Here is a 22,309-nt window from a genome sequence, read left to right as displayed (position 1 = left end):
GGTACCGACAGGCCCGAAGTCGGAGGCAAAGCAGCAGGTGTGGGAGGATTTCAGAGAAACCACTTAGAGATGTTCCAGCCATTACGACACATCTTCAGTTGTGCACCCCGGCCTCATTAGGTGTTTCGGCCATTATCACAATACACCCTCAGCCGAGAGAGGCTCACCGCAGGTTGATCATGCCTGAGTGTGTGTCGCTTGGCGAATAAGTGGTCATTTGGCAGCCCACACTGTCTCCTTCCTCTTCAACCACAGCCAGTGACTGCTTCTTTCGGCAACAGTGGAAAGCTCCTTGATTGTTTTTCGCTGGGCCTGCCCACTGATGCCGACCTCCTTCAGTAGCCTTACTGTAGAACTAGCTACAAAAACCCTACAACCTAGTTACACTGGACCCAACTTCACTATACAGCCCCGTTCCACTGCCTCAGCTGCCAAGTTGGAGTACCGCAGCATTTTCCCTTCATATGCCTCATCGGTGGCATCCTCCCAAGGGACGGTCAGCTCAACGATGAAGACACTATGGCAGGATTTGGACCGGAGGACCAGATCCGGGTGCAGATTGGTAACTGCGATTTCAGGTGGGAAGGTAAGCCTCTGCCTTAGGTCGACACATATTTTCCAATCTCTGGCTGAGTTCAGGGGGCCTGAGCTTGATGGTGGGGTCTTGGTCTTCTGTTATGCCCCTTCCCGAATGAATGATGAGAGTTGCAGGAAGGTGGTCTGAGCGTTGGGCGGGATTGCATTGATTGACACTCTCTTGTCCTCCAGTGCTGAGGCCAAACACTTCAGTACTTGGTTGTGGCGCGAAGTATATCTACCTTGTGTTAAGATCTTCTTGCAACCCACCAGGATGTGTTTGAGATTTGCCTGGGCTGCAAACTGGAGACAGGCTGGACTCTCTCCATACCAGAGATGTAGGTTTGTTTGAGAGGCCAGCACATCATATATTTTGCGTCGCTCTATGCCAACAATGTAGTATGATGCATTTAAAATTTACAGGAGGAGAAACTTCTGTTAAGTTTTGATGAGGCCTACAAACTAAGGAGTGTAATAACTAATTGACAATAATATGGTTGCTAGAAATGTATAGAACTTCTTTACTAATCATGGATTTGCAACGATTTATTTTGTACCTAGGAAGAACAAAAGACAACAAGTCTGGAAACTGCTGAAGTAAGTTAAATACAGTTTAATACAATTAGGTATCATCCAAGGCATGTGTTACATTTATAATAATGTATTATTTAAGATTATATTTAATATGACTACTCAAAATAGTATGGCATTGCACTTATTATTATATTGAATATTATTTTAATCTGCGGTGTCAGCAAAATGCTGAAGAAGCAGCTGATCCTCCTCAGGTAAGAAGGTGCCTCTATTCTTCATGAAAAGAGAAGAATTGTCGGAAATGTTATCACTTTGATGTCCTATTTTTGGACTCCACTTCAAATATTAATTTTCATCCCCAGGCTTGCTCTTCCACAAGTGAAACAAGGGTTAAAGGTGAGATATACTGCATGTTATTGATAACACATGGTGCTTATTGCAGCGTTCAAGGCATCAATTTCTGCTTTGAATAAGAAATATTATAAGCATGTTTACATTTTTAGAGGCACATGCAAACTTTTAATTTGAGCTTTTTCATTTTTTAAATGCAACAAGGAAAGAGAAAGTCAGATTTTCAGGGCGGTTGCAGCCAATTGCAATCACCACCTACAAAACGACGACATGACCCGAAATCAGACTCAGGTATTTATTTTACATTCTACACAATTACAATTACCCATTAAACAAGGGTTAAAGGTGAGATATACTGCATGTTATTGATAACACATGGTGCTTATTGCAGCGTTCAAGGCATCAATTTCTGCTTTGAATAAGAAATATTATAAGCATGTTTACATTTTTAGAGGCACATGCAAACTTTTAATTTGAGCTTTTTCATTTTTTAAATGCAACAAGGAAAGAGAAAGTCAGATTTTCAGGGCGGTTGCAGCCAATTGCAATCACCACCTACAAAACGACGACATGACCCGAAATCAGACTCAGGTATTTATTTTACATTCTACACAATTACAATTACCCATTAAACAAGGGTTAAAGGTGAGATATACTGCATGTTATTGATAACACATGGTGCTTATTGCAGCGTTCAAGGCATCAATTTCTGTTTTGAATGAGAAATATTATAAGCATGTTTACATTTTTAGAGGCACATGCAAACTTTTTATTTTAGCTTTTTCATTTTTTAAATGCAACAAGGAAAGAGAAAGTCAGATTTTCAGGGCGGTTGCAGCCAATTGCAATCACCACCTACAAAACGACGACATGACCCGAAATCAGACTCAGGTATTTATTTTACATTCTACACAATTACAATTACCCATTAAACAAGGGTTAAAGGTGAGATATACTGCATGTTATTGATAACACATGGTGCTTATTGCAGCGTTCAAGGCATCAATTTCTGCTTTGAATAAGAAATATTATAAGCATGTTTACATTTTTAGAGGCACATGCAAACTTTTAATTTGAGCTTTTTCATTTTTTAAATGCAACAAGGAAAGAGAAAGTCAGATTTTCAGGGCGGTTGCAGCCAATTGCAATCACCACCAAAACGACATCATGACCCGAAATCAGACTCAGGTATTTATTTTACATTCTACACAATTACAATTACCCATTATAGAGCTTTTATATAATATACTGTATTTTTAACTTGTTATACCACAGGCAATAGCAACAGTATGTATGCTTTTGGTACTATTTTCTTAATTGAACCATATCCTTTAACTGGATGATGCTTTAAACCCAGATAACTTGTTTATCTAGGTTGCAATAGTATAAGTATAATACACTCTGTGAGGGATCCTAAATTGACTTGGTAGAGGACCTTCTTCATTGTAAATATATTTACTGAATATACTGGTTCATTGTTCCTACTGAAAGTTCTTACTTTTACTCTGACAGAAGAAATCATACTGGATAAAGTTAAAAAGATCATGAGCTGTGTCGACAAGAAAATACTTAACCAAGACAACGAAAAGCTCAATAAGTTCCTAAAGTAAGTGAAGAGTTTATTAATTTGACCATACTTCATATTATTTTGTAATCCTATTGTGTGCCTGGCTCTACTGCTGTTGAAGGGAACATTTTTAAAAGGAGATTTCAGACTAGTTTCTTCATTTTCCTACTTTTAAGTATTTCTAAAACACTTAAAATTTTTCTTTGACGATCATAAATTACCTTTAACAGCAAACAATACCATCAGTGCAAAGAAAGCTGTTTTTATATAGTTTTTATTAATGCTTTTGCTCTGGTCGGGCACCCAGTCCACTTTACGGCTTGTGCATGCAGGCTCTATTGTCACATATCCCTTTTGGGTTGCAGAACGCGTTTTGAGTAGCCTATCCCTCCAGGCATTGACGGATTATGAGATAATGGGTCCCTGGGCACAAACCCTTAAAGGGCCCCACACTCGTCCCTATCCAGTCAGGTACACTGACTTTTCCACACAGATATATACAATAAATGGCAAAAAAATATTAAGGAAGTCAGTTTTTCCCACAGGATTTTGGGATACTGTTGGAGGGACCCTGTACCTTGATGGGGGGTCCGGGGGCATGCCCCCCCCCCCTTTTTAAAGTAAAATGAATCAATCTGGTGCACTTTGAAAATACATTTTAGAGGCTCTTTCAAATCCTGAGATGCAGAAGGAACATTATTTTTCAGATTTTTCTTAAACAGGCAGCACTCTTTACTCTGCAACTGTAAAAACAGTACAGTAGATTGGTCTGCAGACCCATTTTCTATGAAGGAGGGGCCTATTTCAACAGATAAAGGGTGGATAGCTACTTTTTATAAACAATTTAGGATTCACACATAGAAAGCTTATTTCTGTATGTGTGAGGGGGCATTCAAGGCCCCTCATGGAGTCCTTTAGACAGAGCTACTAATGCTGGTGTTTTTACCTTGCTTTTGTATTTCTCCCCTACCAGTTGAGGGGCCCATGATGATTTCTGTCTTGTTAAATTTGAATGAGTATCCTTATATTTAGTCTATTCCTTTTTGGACCCTGTTATTGACATCAGTGACTGAGCTCTTTGACTATGCAACATGAAAAGTTACTATCAGTATCTCTGGCTAAGGGCCCCCCTGAGCCCTTGGGCCCCTGGGCCTGTGCCCAATGTGCCCGTGCAGTAATCCACCCCTGCCCCCAGGTATGGGAAGCAGGAGAAATCTGGGGCGTGTTTCAGGTAGCTGGTTTTGTGGCAACCCAGAGTCAGTTACTGCGGCAACATACGCCGTGGGTCCAACCTGCTGAATAGGTGATTTGACCTACCCTGAGTTTGTTTTCACTTTACGCTGCAGCTCCGACTGAAGAAAGAGTGTCACTGTCACACGCGTCCCTGTACAGTTTGAAGCAAAATCACTCCATAGAAATCTCCATCTGGATGTTTTTATCATTTCCTGATGATTTTACGTTTGATCGATCATTTATCTGATCAGTAGCCTTGTTCATATAGGCGGCCACCTTACACATCGTGACATGCTCTACATTCAGATTAATAAACCTATTTGTATTGTATGCTTTTTAACGTCTGTTCCACTGAACATATTTCGCTGCGGCTTCACGCGATCGTTACTGTTCACTTGTGCGATCCCAAAGTCACAGACGAGCCTCGTAAAATAGCCTAATATGAATATAAAAATGATATAATAATTTAAACTGTGATCACTTGAGGAAAATGGATCTGGTAATAAATCAATCAGGCTCTTCAATGGAAACTGTCACCTAATGTGTCTGAAGTTAACGTCTTTCACTCCCCATTTAAAAGAAGCGGCAGTCTGTTTACTGCACAGTATTAGGCTATAGCTTGCCAACATATTATACAGCAAATATAAAACACTGTCAGCAATGCTGTGCTGCGCCAGCTTAATACTTTTGCTGCTGCTGATATGCGTAACTTTTTTAAATAGACTATTGCTTCTCATACGGCAGCGAAATGATTCTCTTGACAAAAAATGTTTGCTCCGTTTTTTAATGAATTGCCGAGGTGATTAGATCAGAGTTATGAGACAATATCCCTGTTAATTCTTCTCCATACCATAAACTCATTCGTTAATATTTCTAACTCTAGTGGGAGGAGCAGAGAAGTTTTATTTAATTTTCTTTTTTGAGAAGTGGAGAAGTGGGAGGATCAATCATTTGTTTGCTTCCATGGTGAATCATGTTATCAGCGATCCATTGACAATGGCTTTTACGCACACCATCAACCCAGAGTGAACACGCTCAGAGTTGATTGACCCAACGCTGATCCAGTGTTCTGAAACCGAAAACCCAGAGTTACTCATCATAATCAGATGATGAGTTTTCTCATCATAATCCTGCGCTATTAGTTGACCAACTCTTAGCGCAGGATTAAACTCAGAGTAAGTAAAACCAGCTACCTGAAACAGGCCCCTGTACATATGCCTTGTTTTTAGACAGTTATTTGTCGTCATAATGGCTGATACCAGAGCAGGACCATCAAAGAAAAAAATTAAATCCAATGAAGAATAAATAAAAGCTAAAAGGGATAGTGATAGACGGGCAAAGTTATCCTTGGTCAGGCTTTCACCAGGTGGAGAGAATTACTTTGTGGATTTCATTACAATGACAGCTTTATCCCTGCAGGGAAAATCTGTGAAATTTGATTAGAGAAGCTTGCCCCCTAAATAAAAAAATTCAAAATTAGCTTTTCAAACCTGAAATACACACATTCGTGTTCTAGCTGGAAGCCAGGAAAGACACACATTCCCCAAATTTTAAATTGTAAAAAAAAAGATAACTCAATAACAGAAGTGGTAAACAGAACGTCAAATGTTGTGTCGCCTTAGATATGAGCCATGGCTCAGTCAAAAAAATTTGGTTTAAAGCAACATCAAAAATAATAATAGATCAAATTTGTATAGCGCTTTTCCCAGTGATCAAAGACGCTCCACAATAGCAGCTAAATCATGAGAAGAAGAAAAAAGAAGCTGAACAAAACAAACAAACAAAACATAAAGTGTATAGGTTAAAAGCAAGGGTGGAAATGTGTGTTTTGAGGGCTGTTTTGAAAGATGAAAGAGTGTTGGCATTGCGGATGTCGTTGGGGAGGGCATTCCAGAGGGCGCGGGCAGCTGCAGCAAAGGCTCTGTCTCCCCAGGACCGGTGGTTGGTCCTGATGGGTTGGGGGAGGTTGGCATTGGTGGACCTGAGACAACGGGTAGGGGTATGGCGGTGGAGAAGGTCAGAGAGGTTGGGAGGGGCCAGGTTGTTGAGGGCTTTGAAGGGTGAAGTTTTATTCCAGTTTATTAAGTAAGTGGTTTGATGAGCCGTAAAGGATGGAGTTACAGTAATCAAGGCGGGATGAAATGAATGAGTGGACTAGAGTTTCGGCAGCTGAGAGTGATAGGGAGGGACGGAGACGAGACAGTGGAGGTGTTGGTCAGTTGGCTGTGTATAGTGTCTATTGTTCTTTGGATGTGTGAGAGAAATGAGAGGCATTTACTGACAGTGTAGGAGTTGGAGATTGTGACCAGAGGTTTAAGAAGTTTGTTTATGGTGGAAAACAGAGTTTTAGGATTGTTGCTTCCTGATTGTATGATGGAGGAGTAGAAGGTGGAGCGTGCGCTGTTGAGGGCATCTTTGTAGAGGATAGTGAGACCGGTTCTATTGGTTAGCCGTTGGAGTTGGGGGCCTTTGAATTTGAGGTGATGGAGATGATCAGTGTACCAGGGGGTGAATTGAATGAAAGATACAATCTTAGATTTTATTGGAGCGAGCTGATTGAGACAGGAGGAGAGGATGTCATTATAGATTGTGACCAGGTCTGTAGGGGAGGCGTTCTTGATGAGGGCGGAGTCAGGGATGTTATCGGACAAGAGGAAGGAGAGAGATGTGGGTTGGATGGATTTGAGATTCCAGAAAGTTCTAGAGCGTTTTTGCTTGACTTGTGGTGTGGGGATGAGAAGGTCCATGGTGATAGCCAGGTGCTCGGACATGGTCCACCACCACGACCATGGAGGCGTGGCTTATATATATATTCATATCTGGCGGGTGTGGTCTAAATTAGTGAAAAATATTCCTGTGGTTTTTGCCATCTTTCAGTTATGCAGAGAAAGTCCAGTCAGTTATTAATTCATTGAGTATGAGGCCCTTGCTGTTTAGGGGTCGGGTATCAATTTGGACAGGCTGGGGTGCTTGGGCTAGGGGGTGGAGGCAGGCAGATTACACGTGTAGGTTGTTGTGATAATGGAAGTCTCTGTGGCTGATGATGGTTTGTAGAGGGAAACTTTCTGGAGCGAGTGTCAGTGACGGATGTGGCCGGCATGGGGGAACTGTTGGGGGGAGCAGTACTCAGAGGTGAAGATTGATGTTTCGGGGAGAAGGGGGTAAACGGTACAAAAAACCATCAAAAAGAATTACGGATCAAAACTAAAAAAAGTAAACCAGTGGAGGACAATGAAAGCCGAATTTAAACATTTCCATGATAAGTGATCAGAGACGTATCTGTGATGCTCTAGTCTAGGATCATGTGTAGTTTAGTTTTTCTACCTGATATCTCAAATAAACATGTGTTTCTTATAACAAGGTTTGTATCATGCAAACGTGTGTAATCTACCGAAGCATATATCATTGTTTCACGGTAAATCTGCCTTGGATGGTAATTACATTGTGGCTAATGAGAAAATCCCCTATGGAGAAAATTAATGGGATTTTTACTTCCGAAACCGCACTGTTGAGCCCTAAAGCTCTGTCAAGCTGAAGTGAACAGCAAAGTCTGCTGGAAATTCTGTGTGATTTCATCTGTGAGTACCGTATTTTCTGCACTATAAACCGCACTGGACTATAAACCGCAGGTGTTATAATGTTTAATTACCATATGTAAGAATTTGTGCACAGAGGGGATTGTCGGGAAAGAGATGGCTGCTTGAGGAATCTCCCATTTATTAACATTTCAACAAACAATTTGCATAACATATTCAAGTGTTACCATTTAGTGCAATAGCTACTAGGGATGGGCACGAGTGTTTTCACTACTCGTGTGATCGCTTGCATTCCTCGAGGGTCAATCGATTCCTCGTTAAACTTTTTTCTATTTTTAGAACGCAACGCATCTGTCTGCAGAACAACGGTTCACCGCAATAAAGCGCTCAATGCTTATTGTCAAACAGTCACAGTTGCCATATGATATTAAGGATTTATTCCCACAAGTTTAAAACACATTTTCCTCACTGAAAGTAATTAAATAGACGGGCCACAATTTAATCCGATCGAGTAGGTCTGCGTTGGGGAGAAAAAAAGCATGGTCTGTAGTTGTAACAAAAAAATTGCCTAAGTCACCATTTAAAATAAGAAGGGCAGCAAATAATATTAAATGATTGTCCTACCATTTAAATACATATAAATAACTCACCAAAGCAGATAGTTGTATAGCCAACCGCGTAATGCTCACTCTGTGACCATGAATAATTACCGCGACTAATTCCTCATAAACGGAACGTTACACCGGTCGGTTTTTGAATGTTATCCCCATATTCCCTGTTGAAGGCTTCTTAACTGTTGTTGGCTCGGAGCGAATGTGCCTGAAGTAAGCCTTGCTTCTTCTTTACTTTTCTTTCCAAGCGGAGAGCACCTTGCATGCTCACCTGTAGTCTAGGCTACTCATTACTAACTGAGAGTAACAGGTGTCATCTCCCCTTTTTATAAACGTAATTGTATTATCTGCTTTGAAATAATTGGACAATTATATTCCTGACAATATTCTGGAGAAAGGAGAGACCGTGTTCAGCTCCGCGGTGCTGTGGAGAAAACAGGCTGCGCTGCGGTGACACGAAGGTGGCAGTTATTTGCAGTTGCTTTTTGACACAACGCTCAGTTTATTGCACTTGCATCAAAATATAAAATTTTGTTAAACTTTATTTTATCCGTTTTGTGCCGTTTTGTACACGTATATAACATTTTAAAATAGGGGCGGCCCGCCGGCAAGCCTAAAGGCTACGAACACTAAAAAAAAAAAACTATTTTTCTCTTCCACCAATCGAGTAGTACTGAAACGAGGAGTACTCGAGTACTCGATTACTAACGCCCATCCCTAGTAGCTACAGAACATACAAATGTGCTGTGTAATAACAGGGTCGAAAAATTGGGAAAAAGTTGCGGCTTGTAGTCCGAAAAGTACAGTAACCCTTTTCACATGCAAGTACTCATTAGAATCATTGTTAATATTAAGGAATTGATTGACTGCTTTAAATTGTGATTGAGTATTGTTTATAGACAGCTGACTTCCAGACATTCTTTCAGTTTTGTATATTAATTAATACATTTTAATCAATTGTGCGACAGGGATAAAATAAACAATTTGGAGACAGACAAGAGGGAACTGGTCGGTGTCTTTGGTAGAACCGGGGCTGGAAAGAGCTCCTTGATAAATGCTGTCATTGGAGAGAAGAATCTCTTGCCCTCTGGAAGTGTCTCTGCATGTACCTCAGCCATGATTAAGGTGGAGGCTAACATGCGGAACTCAAAGTATGAGGCAGAAATTGAGTTCATTACAAAAGAGGTAAAATGGGCTGAATATGTTTGTTTTCTTGAAGCTATTAAAATAATTTTGATGTAGCTGCAAACACAAAGTTGCTGGATACATTACATGCCTTTGAATTAAAATAAATCAAATATAATGTTTTTTATTCTTTAGGAGTGGAGAGACGAGTTGTGGTCCTTTAATTTTCTTGGGGATAATGCAGATCAGGAAGATGATCAGGAAGATGATCAGGAAGATGACGATTATGGTGAAAAGCTTTCAGCTCTGTATGGCGAAGAATGGAAAAATATAAAGAATGAAAACCTCTTCGACGACAAGTATTTCAAAGAAATCCCAGAATTTCTCAACTCCAGGAAGAAGACCCTGACATGTGGTTCAGTAAGTAAGAGAACAGCTCTCTGCACCGGTTAGTCATTTGGATTAGTTACTAATCTAATTTGAACTTTTTGCCGTTTTTGGTACTTTAAATGGTTTCAATGTTTGTTTTTTCATATTTTTTATCATATCCTTATTCAAATTATTTCATGCAAATTAAAAAGCACTTTAAATGTGCAAATAAATAAAATTACATTAGGTTGTCCTGATCTTATTTATTTGTTTTTGTTGCAGGCTAAAGAGCTATCTGCAATAGTTGTCCAATACACAAGAACTGACACAAATGACAGAGAAGGTAAAGATGATAAGAGGTGGTATTGGCCACTAGTGAAATGTGTGACCATCAGGGTGCCCAATTATAATCGTCTCAAGCATGTCACACTTGTGGATCTTCCTGGCAATGGTGACCGTAACAAGAGCAGAGATACAATATGGAAAGATGTATGTTAGTCAATTACAATGTTTTTTTTAACTTATTGTGTATTACTGTGTTATCTGGATACTGTAACATCAAAGCACTGAAAATTCTGCCCTTACAGGTTGTTGGAAGTTGCTCTACTGTGTGGATTGTGACTGACATTAATCGAGCAGTATCAGAAAAAGAACCCTGGGAGGTCCTGGAAAGTGCTTGTAGCCTCATGGGAAATGGTGGCGAATGTCAGCACATTCACTTCATCTGCACCAAGTCTGATCTGATTGAAGATTCAGATGCTGAGTAAGTAAATCGAAGATTCTATTGTACATAGGCTATTTAAAGTTAGTTATGAAATGCTATTCATTTCCTCCATAGGGGATTAGATTGTTAACCACAATGTCCCAACCATACAAGGCAGACTTACCGATAGCTACCTGAGCGTGATGGTATATGCTTCGGTAGGTGACACAAGTTTACTTGATATCAACCTTGTTTGAAGGAAAACATAGTTTATTTGTGATCTCGGGGAGAAGAACACCCTACCCGTGATCCTAGAGCGTCACAGTTATGTCTCTGATTAGCGGAGCCCGTAGTTAACTTACCATGGAAATGTTTACCACTCGCGGGAAATTCAGCCTTACGATGGCCGGCATTAAAACACAGTAGAAAAAAATAAGCGCGGCTGTCGGCTGATAAAAGTGTAGATAACGGTCGAATTCTTCTAACGCTCATTATTTAGGAAAAGCTTGGTGTTCCCCAAGGATTGTGGGATGAGTAGTTATATTGCTTCCGGAAAAATTACGTCCACAGTCTTGTACCCTTGCCTTTTTCTCACTTTCTAAATTTTAACTTCTGGAACCGGCTAAAAAGGGGGCAGCCACTGTTGAACCCTATTAAGACACTGACACTGCTGGTGAAGAGTTCAACACTGAAGAGTACTGGTTAAATGCTTAGTGCAATTAAGATACTGTTTCCGACAACACCCCCCATGACCCCTTACTCCAGTTTCGGTTACAAGTGACAACCCTGGTCACTTAAAAAATGATGTTGATATAAGCCAGTTGGAGAGAAATCGTGGATAGCTTGCTGCTCTTGCTACAAAAGTGCACAATAAAAACAACCACTTTCATATATTTGGTTGTTGTTGTTGTATTTATCCCAAATAATTAGCATCAAGTATAGCCCCAGCACCACATTCTCCTGGAGCAGCCCGTGAGAGGTCAGGACGGTTTGCCAGAAATGTCTTGAGTAAATCCCTGTCTCTGAACTCCTCTCACACCCAGGTTCTTGCTTAGACAGAACTGAAGCTGCAGCTCTTTTGGTCTTATGGTACCTGCTTGCTACATCAGAAGGCCTCTTGCAAATCTAAGCCAAAATGCAAAGTACAGCCGCAGGTTAAATCCTCTATCGTTGGCCTTTTATATCCTGTTATCAAGTACAATTTCTTATTGAACTTTCTTGACTAGCAGCATATTAGTCTACAAACCAAGCACCACTCTGGTACATATTTGGCAGGATGTTCCTCCCAGTCACCAAATACTCATGTGCCTGCTAAAACACTTACTGAGCACAACTGACTTCCAGGTTGCTTGGGTTTTCTACATTAGCAGAAAGGAAGCAAGATATTCCCAAATAAAGAAAGGAGCTCCTCCATCCAAACTAATATAACACTTTATTATACTGACCCCAAAGCTTATTAAACAATTTCCTGGAAACTAACTGTAAATTCAGAGTGAATTCATTTAATTTTGTACAATTAAATTGGTAATTGAGTCACTGTTTAGTTGGTACACTTCCAGTTAATTCCAATTAATTGGGGTAAGTGTTAGGTATATTAGTCAGTGAACTACATCATGTTCCCAATAAAAGATAAATCAGTGCTGAAAAAGTATAAATAAGTACTGAAATAAGTAGGGGAGAATGGGGGAATGTGAGCCATCGGGTAATGTGAGACACCCCCTGTATCTAGGCAATGGAACACATTTTGAGATATATGTTTTCAAGCCCCTCTCATTTCCCCTTGGCCATGAAAGAGAGGACCTTATGGTGATGTTGTAAGCATGTTGTTTTCACAAAAATGTCTTTTTTGCATGTAAAAGTAAATTTTCTTGCTGTCAACTTAATGGATTGTTGTGCCAAAGCAAATTGATTCAGGTAGAAAAATTTCTATCATACATGTTGATGAACTACCAACATATGAAACCATGATGAAACATATGATGATAAATGAAGATTAGCCTGATTTTCTGAGAGAGGTAGTTTTTTCTCAAATTGTGGCAGTGGGGTAAAGTGAGACAAATGCTGTGGGGTAAAGTGATACAGTGTCTGTCCCCTCTTTTAATGATTATGTTTGAGGTAGCAAGGAGACTAGTTTGAATAAGACAAAAGACAATGTGGGCTGGAGGTGGGGGTTGATGGTTGAAAGGGTGTCAGCAAGGGCATGGTTTGGCACGTTTGTATGTGGGGGACAGGAGAGTGACCTTTAACACCAATAGACTCTAAGTAATATGTCTTTATTCAATGAATGATCCCAATAAAACAAAAGCAGAGAATTATTCATCATAAGCCCCTTTTACACAGAGATTGCGGCATATTGAAGGAACAACATCACTCCAATATGCCGGCTTTGCTTGCTTCTGTGTTATTTACACAGAAGCAAGCAACTCCGGCCTGCTGGCGCATCAGTAGCCCCTTTTACACAGCGTTCCGGAATGAAAGAGGTGCTTGTAAACAGCGTCAGGTGTGACGTAAACATTAAGCGCCGCGCCGGTCAGCTGCTTTACAACAACAACACTGGCCGGTGAATTGAGAGCAGAAGTGCTGGAGCTTGCAGTTAGAGGGACATATTTTACTGTCCCCACGATGTGCCGGTTGATCTCGCTACGCGCTGAGTCCAACATCACTGGGACTGTTAACCAAACTGACAAAATCAATCCGCTCACCTCTTCACCTCTGTGTCTGTGTGTGTGTGTGTGTGTGTGTGTGTGTGTGTGTGTGTGTGTGTGTGTGTGTGTGTGTGTGTTTGTGTGACAGGTTGGCTGTGAGCGAGTCTCTTTGTGAGGGCAGAGATCTGCCAATCAGACATACACATACACACAGTGTGTGAAGTCCCGTTACTGTAGACAGAAATAAAGTGTGGATATACGCTCAGACTTAGGATAATAATAGCGGCGGCGATCCGGTCGCAGCCTAGCTTAGCCTAGTCTAGCTTTCCCATTGTACAACTTCCCCTGGGCAGAAATTGACTCATAAACTGAAATGAAGCGTGGGGGTTTGGATTGAGCAGCGGACCTTATGACCAGCTAGATTATACGCCGTTCCTTTTATTTGGTGATTTTTACTGGACATCAGGCCGCCGTGGTTAACTTTAAGCACACGTCCTTCAACTGCTAACATGGTCGCATGTTTAGAACGTAGGCTATGGAACGTCAAACGCCCCCCTGTTCCGCAACAACAAGCTGGACGCATTTATACAGAGAGGCGGAACTGATTGTGTCGGCAATCTTACTACCCCCCAAGGTAGTAAAATTCCCGGAACAATCTCTCGCACCTTTCTTCCCTCGTTCCGCAACGGTCGCATTTACACAGCAGGGCGGAGGGCCGAAATTCCGGCATATTCCTGGCTTTTCATGTGGCGAATGGGGTCCGTCAAGGAGGAATCTCATCTCCTATTCTTTTTAATGTATATATTGATGACCTTTCAAGACAGCTAAATGAATGTACAACAGGATGTATTGTGGGAGATCAAGTTGTGAATCATCTCATGTATGCTGATGACCTGGTTTTACTTTGTCCATATTCTGCTGGGTTACAAGAGCTGTTGAGGATATGCACAAAATATGGAAGAGAATTTGACATAAACTATAATGCCATAAAGAGTAAGGTCGTTGTTGTGAGATCTAGAGAGGACAAAAAATCCTCTTTTCCTGCTTTCCACCTCTCAGATGGTCTCTTAGAAATATCCAGGGAATTAAAATATCTAGGACATGTCTTCTCAGATGATCTCATGGATGACAGTGACATTCGTCGTCAATGGTGTAAAATATATGCACAGGCCAACATGATGATGAGGAAATGTTCCATGTGTTCCACAGATGTTAAGTGTGCTCTGTTTAGGGCTTATGTCACGCCGCTGTATAGAGCTCATCTCTGGTCCTCTTACAGAGTGAGAAGTATGCAGAGGCTTAGAGTGGCATATAATGATGCCATGAGGTTGTTGCTCCGTGTTCCTATGTGGCACAGTGCTAGCCAGTTATTTGTGTCCTCTAATGTACCTACATGTCAGGCACTGTTACGAAAGTTAATGTTCAATTTCATGTGTCGATTGGATTTATCAGAAAATAGCATCATTATAGCCTTAACCAACCCTATGATGGGCTATCGGTTCACATCCAGGCTTCAAAAGCATTGGCATGATAGCTTGCACCTATTTTAGTGCAGTATTTTATTGAGTAATGTATTTTAATGTGTTCTATGTGTGTGTGTGTGTATGTTGGATGTGAGTGGAGCATCTGAGTCCTTAATAAAGATTATTATTATTTCACTGGCTGTGTAAAAGGGGCTAAAGACTCAAAAGATGGAAAATGACAGCTGGGTCTAGTCCTGTGTTCTGAGTCCCAGGCTGTTCTAGCTGGTTCTGATTGTTCTTTGCTCTGACCCCCAGACACTAGCTGGCTCTAAAGGCCTTTGCACACCGGGCGCGTTTTATTCGTGCGATTAATCCGTTAATTAACGAACGTATACAGAGTCAATACAAGCTTCCACACCAGCTCCGTCATTTTGCACCGCGAATTTGCGTTTTTTATTTTTTCGAACTGAGTTAGATCTTTCTGGGACGTCGCTTCTAAAGTGAGACGCGACAAAATTCACATTTCAAAACATTCGCTTTTACGTTGTGTTTATTCGCGTCGCGCCCGGTGTGAAAAGGCCTTAAGGGTCCTGTGTTCTGACCCCCAGACTGTGTTTTAATCTAACTGGTTCTATATGTCATTTGAATGTTAATTATTGAATATGAATTATATGGTGTATTTGATCAGAGTTACTTTCAAGTGTTTAGAAAATGTTTTTCTTAATTGACCGAACCCCATGATTCTGTTACTCGTCCGACATTAGTTTTGGAATATTTGGTTTTCAAGCTAGCTGTCAGGATTCTAACTGTTAAAACATTTGTTGTGAATGTGATGGTAGTTTCAGAGTGTAAAAAGTAAGTGGATCAGTTTTCCCCCTTGATTTCTCTGGTCTGTCTCAGTTTACCCCACAGCTGGGAACTGAGACACAAGACAACTTTTTTTCATCCTGAATTAATGGGAAATGTGTAAATTTGACTGATAAATCATTTTAGCTCCCTTAGAGGGAAGCAAATGTAAAAAGTGTCTCCCCTACTAAAAAATATGTTAATATTTAATATATATAAAAGGAAATTCCAGTAGAAACAATCTTTTTCTTCAGAAAACATGCTGTTCCTGGTTTGATTTTGAAAAGAAATGCACGAGCCAAGGAAGCAGTGAAAAAGGAATTTGGCAAATCAAAGAAGATTAAGGTGAGTTTTATAGACTGATTTTTACACACTAATATTGTCTACAGCTGCAAGCATATGTTCAAATCAAAACATTTTTTTTAAAGAATCATTTCAGTGGCGAATGTTTCCAAGTGTTCACAGTGAGCTCCAAAGAGTTTCCGAAAGGGAAATGCCTAAAACCAGATGAAACTGGTAGGTGAAGTCCCAATTTAACACTGGATAGAGTGTTTTTTTACTCTACTCTAACAACTTTAATTTAAACAGAAATTACTAATTAGATTGTGTAATTTCAATGTATTTTTGTAGGGTGGAATTTGAATATGTAAGATTCAGCTGCAATTTATTTTTACAGAAATTCCCAAACTTAAGAAATTTCTGCGAAAGCTCAATGACAGTCACTCAAAAACGTTAAACTATGTGTCTGGAGCTCATGGGATTCTCTCGCTGATTCAAGGGGCCAGCTGTAGAGCAGAGGTAAGGTCAACTGATAAAACTGTGTTTTTGCTTCATTAATATTGTTATGAATATTGTAAGAAAATAATAAATATTTAAGGCAAAAAAGGAGTTTGAAGTAATCTACACTCAAATGCAGTAGAAGATTTGCCAAGTTAAGTGACAGACTTATTGGATCTATCTGGAATAACAAATCTTAAATTCCACTAAAACACTGAAATTTCACGCCTGCTAAAGCCATCAATGTAGTTGATGTCCTGTTTGTTTTTTGAGAGGCTACATAATAATATCTTGAAAGAAACTCAGTGACATAAGCAGTACAGATTAATATCCTTAAATACAGAATGTGTTGTCATTGAGTTCAGGTTGCCCATGAAATGGATGTGTGCACAGTCCTTGAAGAAAAGCTGAGGCGTGAACTTGATAAAGTCAGAAAACCCATGGAAGAGGCTCATAAGGCTTTTGTTAAATGCCTTAGGGAGGGTGTTGAGAAATCAATAAGTTCATGTGAAACAATGCTGAAGCCTGTCCTAAATCCTGTGAGTATTGAAATTATAATAACATCAAAACAACTGATTTTGCACTTCATATGATTGTTAACTGTCATTAAAAAATGTTTTCTGTTTGTTTTCAGAGATGGAAGAACGGTAGTGCTTTTCACAGTACATTGGATTGTGTCGTTAAGAAAAATGGCATCCACAAACCAAAACAAGGGAAAGAAATAAACATCAATATGAAGCTAGCTTCATGCCTGACTGATAGCATCGATAAGGAATTCAGGAAGACCTTCCCGTAAGAGATTACGTCCTCCACACACATCCTGCGTCTACCTCTGGAGCGCGTCGCGTTACCTTACTGCTGCCTCTCTCGGACTTTTCTCGGACACACATGCAACGTCTCAGCAGCTGCTGCTGCTGCAGCGCTGCTTCTAAAAGCCCTATCTTTCTACATAGAGTTTTCATAGATAATTCCCATTAAAAATTAAGTTCTTTCATGTCATCTATGATGCATGTGATTTATATTGAGTCTGGACAGTAATCCGTGCGCCCCATTGCCATTTTTTTTCTTTTTTTTTGCCATATTTTCGCTTGTTGGAAGTTTTATTTTGAAGGGGACACACCAGGAAATGGTGAAACTACAGCGAAAGCTGCCAGTATGAAGTCAATATGACTCTCAGCAGAGTATTTCAAAAATCACTTTACTGATTTATACGGGAGAGAGAGAGGGGGGTGTGGTCGGGGAAGAAGAAGGCCGTAGACACAGATAGAGCAACGGAAAACTGTTGCGCTCATCATGATCTTTTTTATTTCTTCACTATATTGGATCTCTATATGTGTCATTTATCCAAAAATGAAATGCCAGAACTAATTGAAAATTAGGTTTTAAATCCCTCGGATTTTGATTGCACAATTAAATCGTGAAATAAAGGGATTATTCGCGTATACGACTGAGGGATGTTTTATTTTGAAATAAACACACCGGGTTAACGTGTAACTAGAGTGAATGCTGCTGGTATGACTGTCAGCAGAGTATTTCTCTATCAGTTAAAGCACAGAGACGCGAGAGAGACGCGCTGCTCTCAGAAAAAAAATAGGCGAGCCTCCTGAGGTGAAGGGGAGCGTCGCTGCAGACGTGCCTCCGACGCGCCTCAGCAGTGCGTCGGATGTGTGCTCGCTCTACAGGCCAGGACACACCAGTCCGACTTGTTCCGACTATGCAAAAAATGGAGTCGGCCGTTTCAGGAATCTCCAGTCTTCCCGTCGCGGCCAAAGAACACACCGAGTCGACTGCTTATTTTCCGTACGCTCTGCGCTTCCGCGGGACGTAATGTCTCCACAACAGCAGGCGGCGCTAATCTGTATTGTGGCCCGAAAAAATACGAAAGCCGGAAATGATGGGACAGCTCTCTAGAGCATAAACATAGATAGAAATACGTATTTATATTTATGGACCATAAAAGCACAATTTTTAGCAGAGAGTGTCGAGCATGGTGTCGAGCAGTCAACAAGGGTTGATGCATGTGAGTAGCCTACTCTCAAAACGAAACGAACAAACACATTAAAACGATGGCTAGCTGTTGTTAGCTGTTTGTGCTACCCGCCTCACTTCCGGGCTTCACTGATTCGCTAGCCCTCCACCAATCAAATTGCTCCAAATGAAAGACGGTCGGCCGCCGATTGAACATGTTCAATCGGCGGCCGACAGGCTCAAAACAAGCCCGACGACCTCTACGTCGGCCGACGTCACGGCACACACCAAACAGATTCGTCTTTTTTTTTGACGACGGCGATTATCGGGCTGGTGTGTCCTGGCCTTTAAGTTGATTTCACAGTCTGTGACAAAAAGTCAGACGCAGACGCGCAGTAGAGGTAGGATGTGTGTGGGGGCCGTTACTCTATAAATTGGTATTTTGATTAGAAACGTGTCAATGTTTCCTTTATTAACATTTATATTTATTAACATGTTTCAGAAATGACGGAAAAAGTGGACCTTTCAATGGGGTCATCAACACGTTTTCACTTGACACAGTGAGGCTGATTGAAAAACACAAGGATGTTGAACTGCGACTGAGATTTCTCAAGACAGAGGTAGAGATGAGAACCATCCTTTTCCATTATATTCCATTATCTAGCTGGTCAGAGAATGTCAGAGAAGCTGTATAATTATATTGAAACAGTAAATGGCAACAATGTAGAAAAAAGATGTTAACATCACACGTCCTGTTCTGCTTATAACTTGTAAGGTAAAATCTTTATAAAAAAATAAAATAAATAATAAAAAAATGTATTCAGTATAAGTATATCAAAATAAATAAAAAAGATTAGCCTTTTTTCTATTAACTTCATTTAAAAAAATCTATTTTTTTCTCTTCCTTATTAAGGAAGAACAAATCAGGTCACGGCTCCAAAAAGACATCAGGGAGCGTAAGAAAACAATCTACAGCAGTCTGACAACGACAATCGAGAAATACATGCAAACATGCTATGAAGGTAAGATAGAAGACCATGACATATAACACCTGAGACTATAATAATACACATTAACATCCATTGTGATTTGGCAAACATATCTGTTCTATTGTAGAAGCAGCACAAATAACAGGAAAAGACTCGCTGAAAAAGAGGAGGAGCACCATTGAGAAGCACGTACATAAGTTGAAGAACACCATGTTCGTGAAGGCTAAAGATATAATGTTGAAGCAGCTGACTGACTTGAGGGTCTGTTACTTTTCATAAAAACATTATACTATGATGATATAGTAAAACATGTTGATCTAAACATCCTTGTCTTTATCTGTAATTGTAGTTTATCATTTACATTAGGGCTTCTTCAAGCCAGATAATTATTCTGAAAGCTTCAACCATAAAATGTTAACCATTTCCCCCTGTCTCAGCAAGCCTGTGTACACAATGTTGATTCATGTAGGACTCAGTTAACCTTAAGCACAATATGTATCTGTGTTAGCGATACGGGATTATGATTTTGATGCTGAATTAGGAGGACACCCTGAAGACACTGAAGGAAAAAATGCAGAAATCAATCGAACTGTCACTCAAAACTGAGGGCCACTCCATCCCAGGTAAAGCAATTACAGTATGTCAAAATATAAATCTCATACTTTCAAAAAATACTCTGATTATTATACTTAAATAAATTAAAACAGTGTGTAGAATACTATTAATGCACTTGGTTTAAACAAATAGTTTTTCTTTTTTCTTTAGATGTTAAAGTGCAGCTTAAGGAGGTGGAGAGATACTACAAGCAGTTGAAGGAAACCTCAGATTAAGAAACACTGATCTGGTAAAAGTTTGTTAAAATCTCAACTAATAGCCTGATTGTAAACTGATGTGATTAATGAATATCATGCTTTTGATTTATCTAGTCCTGATCCAACCGGACCAGCAGCTGCACTGCATAACTGATGTGTGCACATGTATGTTTTAGGGAAACTGATGATCCAAACATTCTATCAATATTGTTCAACGTAACGACCATGCCATTTATCTTTATGTGGACGTTTCAGGTTTTCTCAGCAAAGAGAACCCAACAGGGGCCTGATGCCTGCGAGCACATGGAGTAGAAAAGAGGCCACTTGATTTGGTCCCAACCAGTTTTATAATGTTTTTTCCCCCTGATCCTTTGAGTGTGTTGTACATTTACTTTTAGTTTGCTTGTTGTGACAGACATGTAAAAGATTTGTTTTTAAATTGCGAGGACTTGAGGCTTTTTTGCCTATACTGTATGTGGTAATTGATCATAAAAGTTGTCTGTGTGTGTGTGTGTGTGTGTGTGTGTGTGTGTGTGTGTGTGTGTGTGCGTGTTGCGTGTATGTGTGTGTGTGTGGCGGGGTAAGCATTGCCATTTTTATTGTAGGGGTCCTAGCCTCTATGTCCCACAGTCTTGTTTTTAATCATTTAGCAGTTGCTTCTTCTCGAATATATTTTCATGCTGTGTCAATGTTTTTATTTCATGGAGCGATGACATTGGGTTTTATGTGCTACAATATCAACAATTGTATGGGTTTCTAGATTAGACTTTGTATCTTGATTACAGTACATATTTCAGGTTGTATCTGACAGACTAAAGGTTAAAAGAATGATTTTGTTTTCTCAAAAAGGTCAAAAATGTAGCTTACAGCATAGTAATAGTTTATGTCTGTTCATGTACGAGAAGTAGATAGACAATATACTGTATGATACAAGAGAAACAAGTGTTTAGTTATTAACTGACAATCGTTTTGTTTGATCTACACTGATTCTAAATTTGCATGTAGATCATGTAAATTCACTGCGATCACATGGATTAGAGAAAAGAAGACTCTGGATCTGGTCCCAACCATTTTTGTGAAGTTGTTCTCTTTGAGTGTTGTTTTGATATGTGCTTTGAATTTGCTTATTGTGTATTACATGTAGAGGGGATTGGATTTTTTCAATTAAGTAATTGTAGATCAGAGGCGGACAGAGATAATGGGGAAAGTCAGGCATAATGTTGTTTTCATTATGATGGCCGGATACTTTTTTTATGATTTAGCAGTTTTTGCTTCTTTTTGAATGTGTTTTCATGTTGTTTTTTATTCATGATTTGGCTTTGCATTTATTATTAATAGATTGGGATGGACACGCATCAGGTTCAATATTTGTATGGGTTCATACTTTAAACCTTGAACCTTGAGTACATACTGCAATTTGTATTTGACAGACTTTAGGCTTTCCAAATAATTTTTTTTTCTTCAAGGACAAGTGTTGCTTACTGCAAAATAAAAGTGTGTGTGCTCTTATATGAGAAACAGAGAAAGTGTATCCTTTTTACATGGCTATGCCTTTTTTAAGTGTGTGAGGAGTAATTTGCTGGTTAGGCTGTGCACCAGGAAGTAATAAATTAGTTTACAGCAAAGGAAAATATAACACAACTAGGCTTTACTTACTAAGGAAACGTTCTTAAGCCTTGAGGAGTTGCAACTTCAATGACTTGATTCCGAAAACTGGACCAAGAGTAAAATTCAGAAAGAGACTCAGAGAATACTTACAGGTAATGTGCAAGTCTTGGTAAAAAAAAACATAAAAGCAACTAGAATATTCAAGGTATTCAACAGAACACCTCTGGATAAAGGATATGGAAACGGTTACATTTTATACAATACAGAATAATACATTACAATTTTTGGATCGTAAATAAGAGCGAAAAAAGGGACCACTTGATTTCAAACTTTTAATTGGAGTCATTACTAAAAAATAAAGCTTTCTGATAGGTCGTCCAGGAATTTATGATCACATGATTGCAAAACTTGTTTCGTACTGAAATGCTGATTTCAGACTAAGTTTTCTATTGGCCTCGCATTTTCTAAAACCAATTCTTACTTCATATGAACCATGTCTAATCTGTGTATATATTTATATGGCATGTTGTTAAAGACAACTGTCCACACAATGACTGAGTCAATAAGCCTCACCAGACCTGTTTTAATTTTGAGAC

The 22,309-nt window shown here is 39.7% G+C and overlaps 2 protein-coding genes across 3 annotated transcripts in view; both read left to right on the top strand.

Moving 5' to 3' along the window:
• LOC307262564 (nuclear GTPase SLIP-GC-like) overlaps nt 1-20,466 on the top strand; it is a 42,900-nt gene extending 22,434 nt beyond the window's left edge. The window contains exons 8-21 of one of the 2 annotated variants that reach the window (XR_013845249.1): nt 10,185-10,391; nt 10,490-10,665; nt 15,814-15,904; nt 15,988-16,075; nt 16,236-16,357; nt 16,702-16,875; nt 16,971-17,128; nt 18,807-18,924; nt 19,218-19,326; nt 19,421-19,554; nt 19,835-19,916; nt 20,059-20,137; nt 20,220-20,270; nt 20,361-20,466. Coding sequence is in view for 1 of the 2 variants with exons in the window: in XM_080043493.1 (XP_079899619.1) it covers nt 10,185-10,391; nt 10,490-10,665; nt 15,814-15,904; nt 15,988-16,075; nt 16,236-16,357; nt 16,702-16,875; nt 16,971-17,128; nt 18,807-18,924; nt 19,218-19,326; nt 19,421-19,554; nt 19,835-19,916; nt 20,059-20,123 (1,524 nt within the window). In the remaining variant the exon portion in view is untranslated. The remainder of the gene's footprint in view (nt 1-10,184; nt 10,392-10,489; nt 10,666-15,813; nt 15,905-15,987; nt 16,076-16,235; nt 16,358-16,701; nt 16,876-16,970; nt 17,129-18,806; nt 18,925-19,217; nt 19,327-19,420; nt 19,555-19,834; nt 19,917-20,058; nt 20,138-20,219; nt 20,271-20,360) is intronic. The other variant, XM_080043493.1, reaches the window with a different exon arrangement.
• Nucleotides 2,276-9,986, top strand: LOC307262924 (nuclear GTPase SLIP-GC-like; the record flags this gene model as incomplete). Its single annotated transcript, XM_080043947.1, has 5 exons — nt 2,276-2,352; nt 2,566-2,649; nt 2,974-3,067; nt 9,377-9,593; nt 9,729-9,986. Exons 3-5 carry the CDS (start codon nt 3,006-3,008, stop codon nt 9,984-9,986), a joined length of 537 nt encoding a protein of 178 aa, XP_079900073.1. The 5' UTR covers nt 2,276-2,352; nt 2,566-2,649; nt 2,974-3,005.
• Nucleotides 20,467-22,309: the final 1,843 nt, after the last annotated feature.

This window comes from Ammodytes marinus (genome assembly GCF_949987685.1).
Source record: "Ammodytes marinus genome assembly, chromosome: 16".
NCBI classification, from domain to species: Eukaryota; Metazoa; Chordata; class Actinopteri; order Uranoscopiformes; family Ammodytidae; genus Ammodytes; species Ammodytes marinus.
Note: the sequence above shows the minus strand (reverse complement) of the source record. Positions and strands in the feature narration are given on the sequence as shown.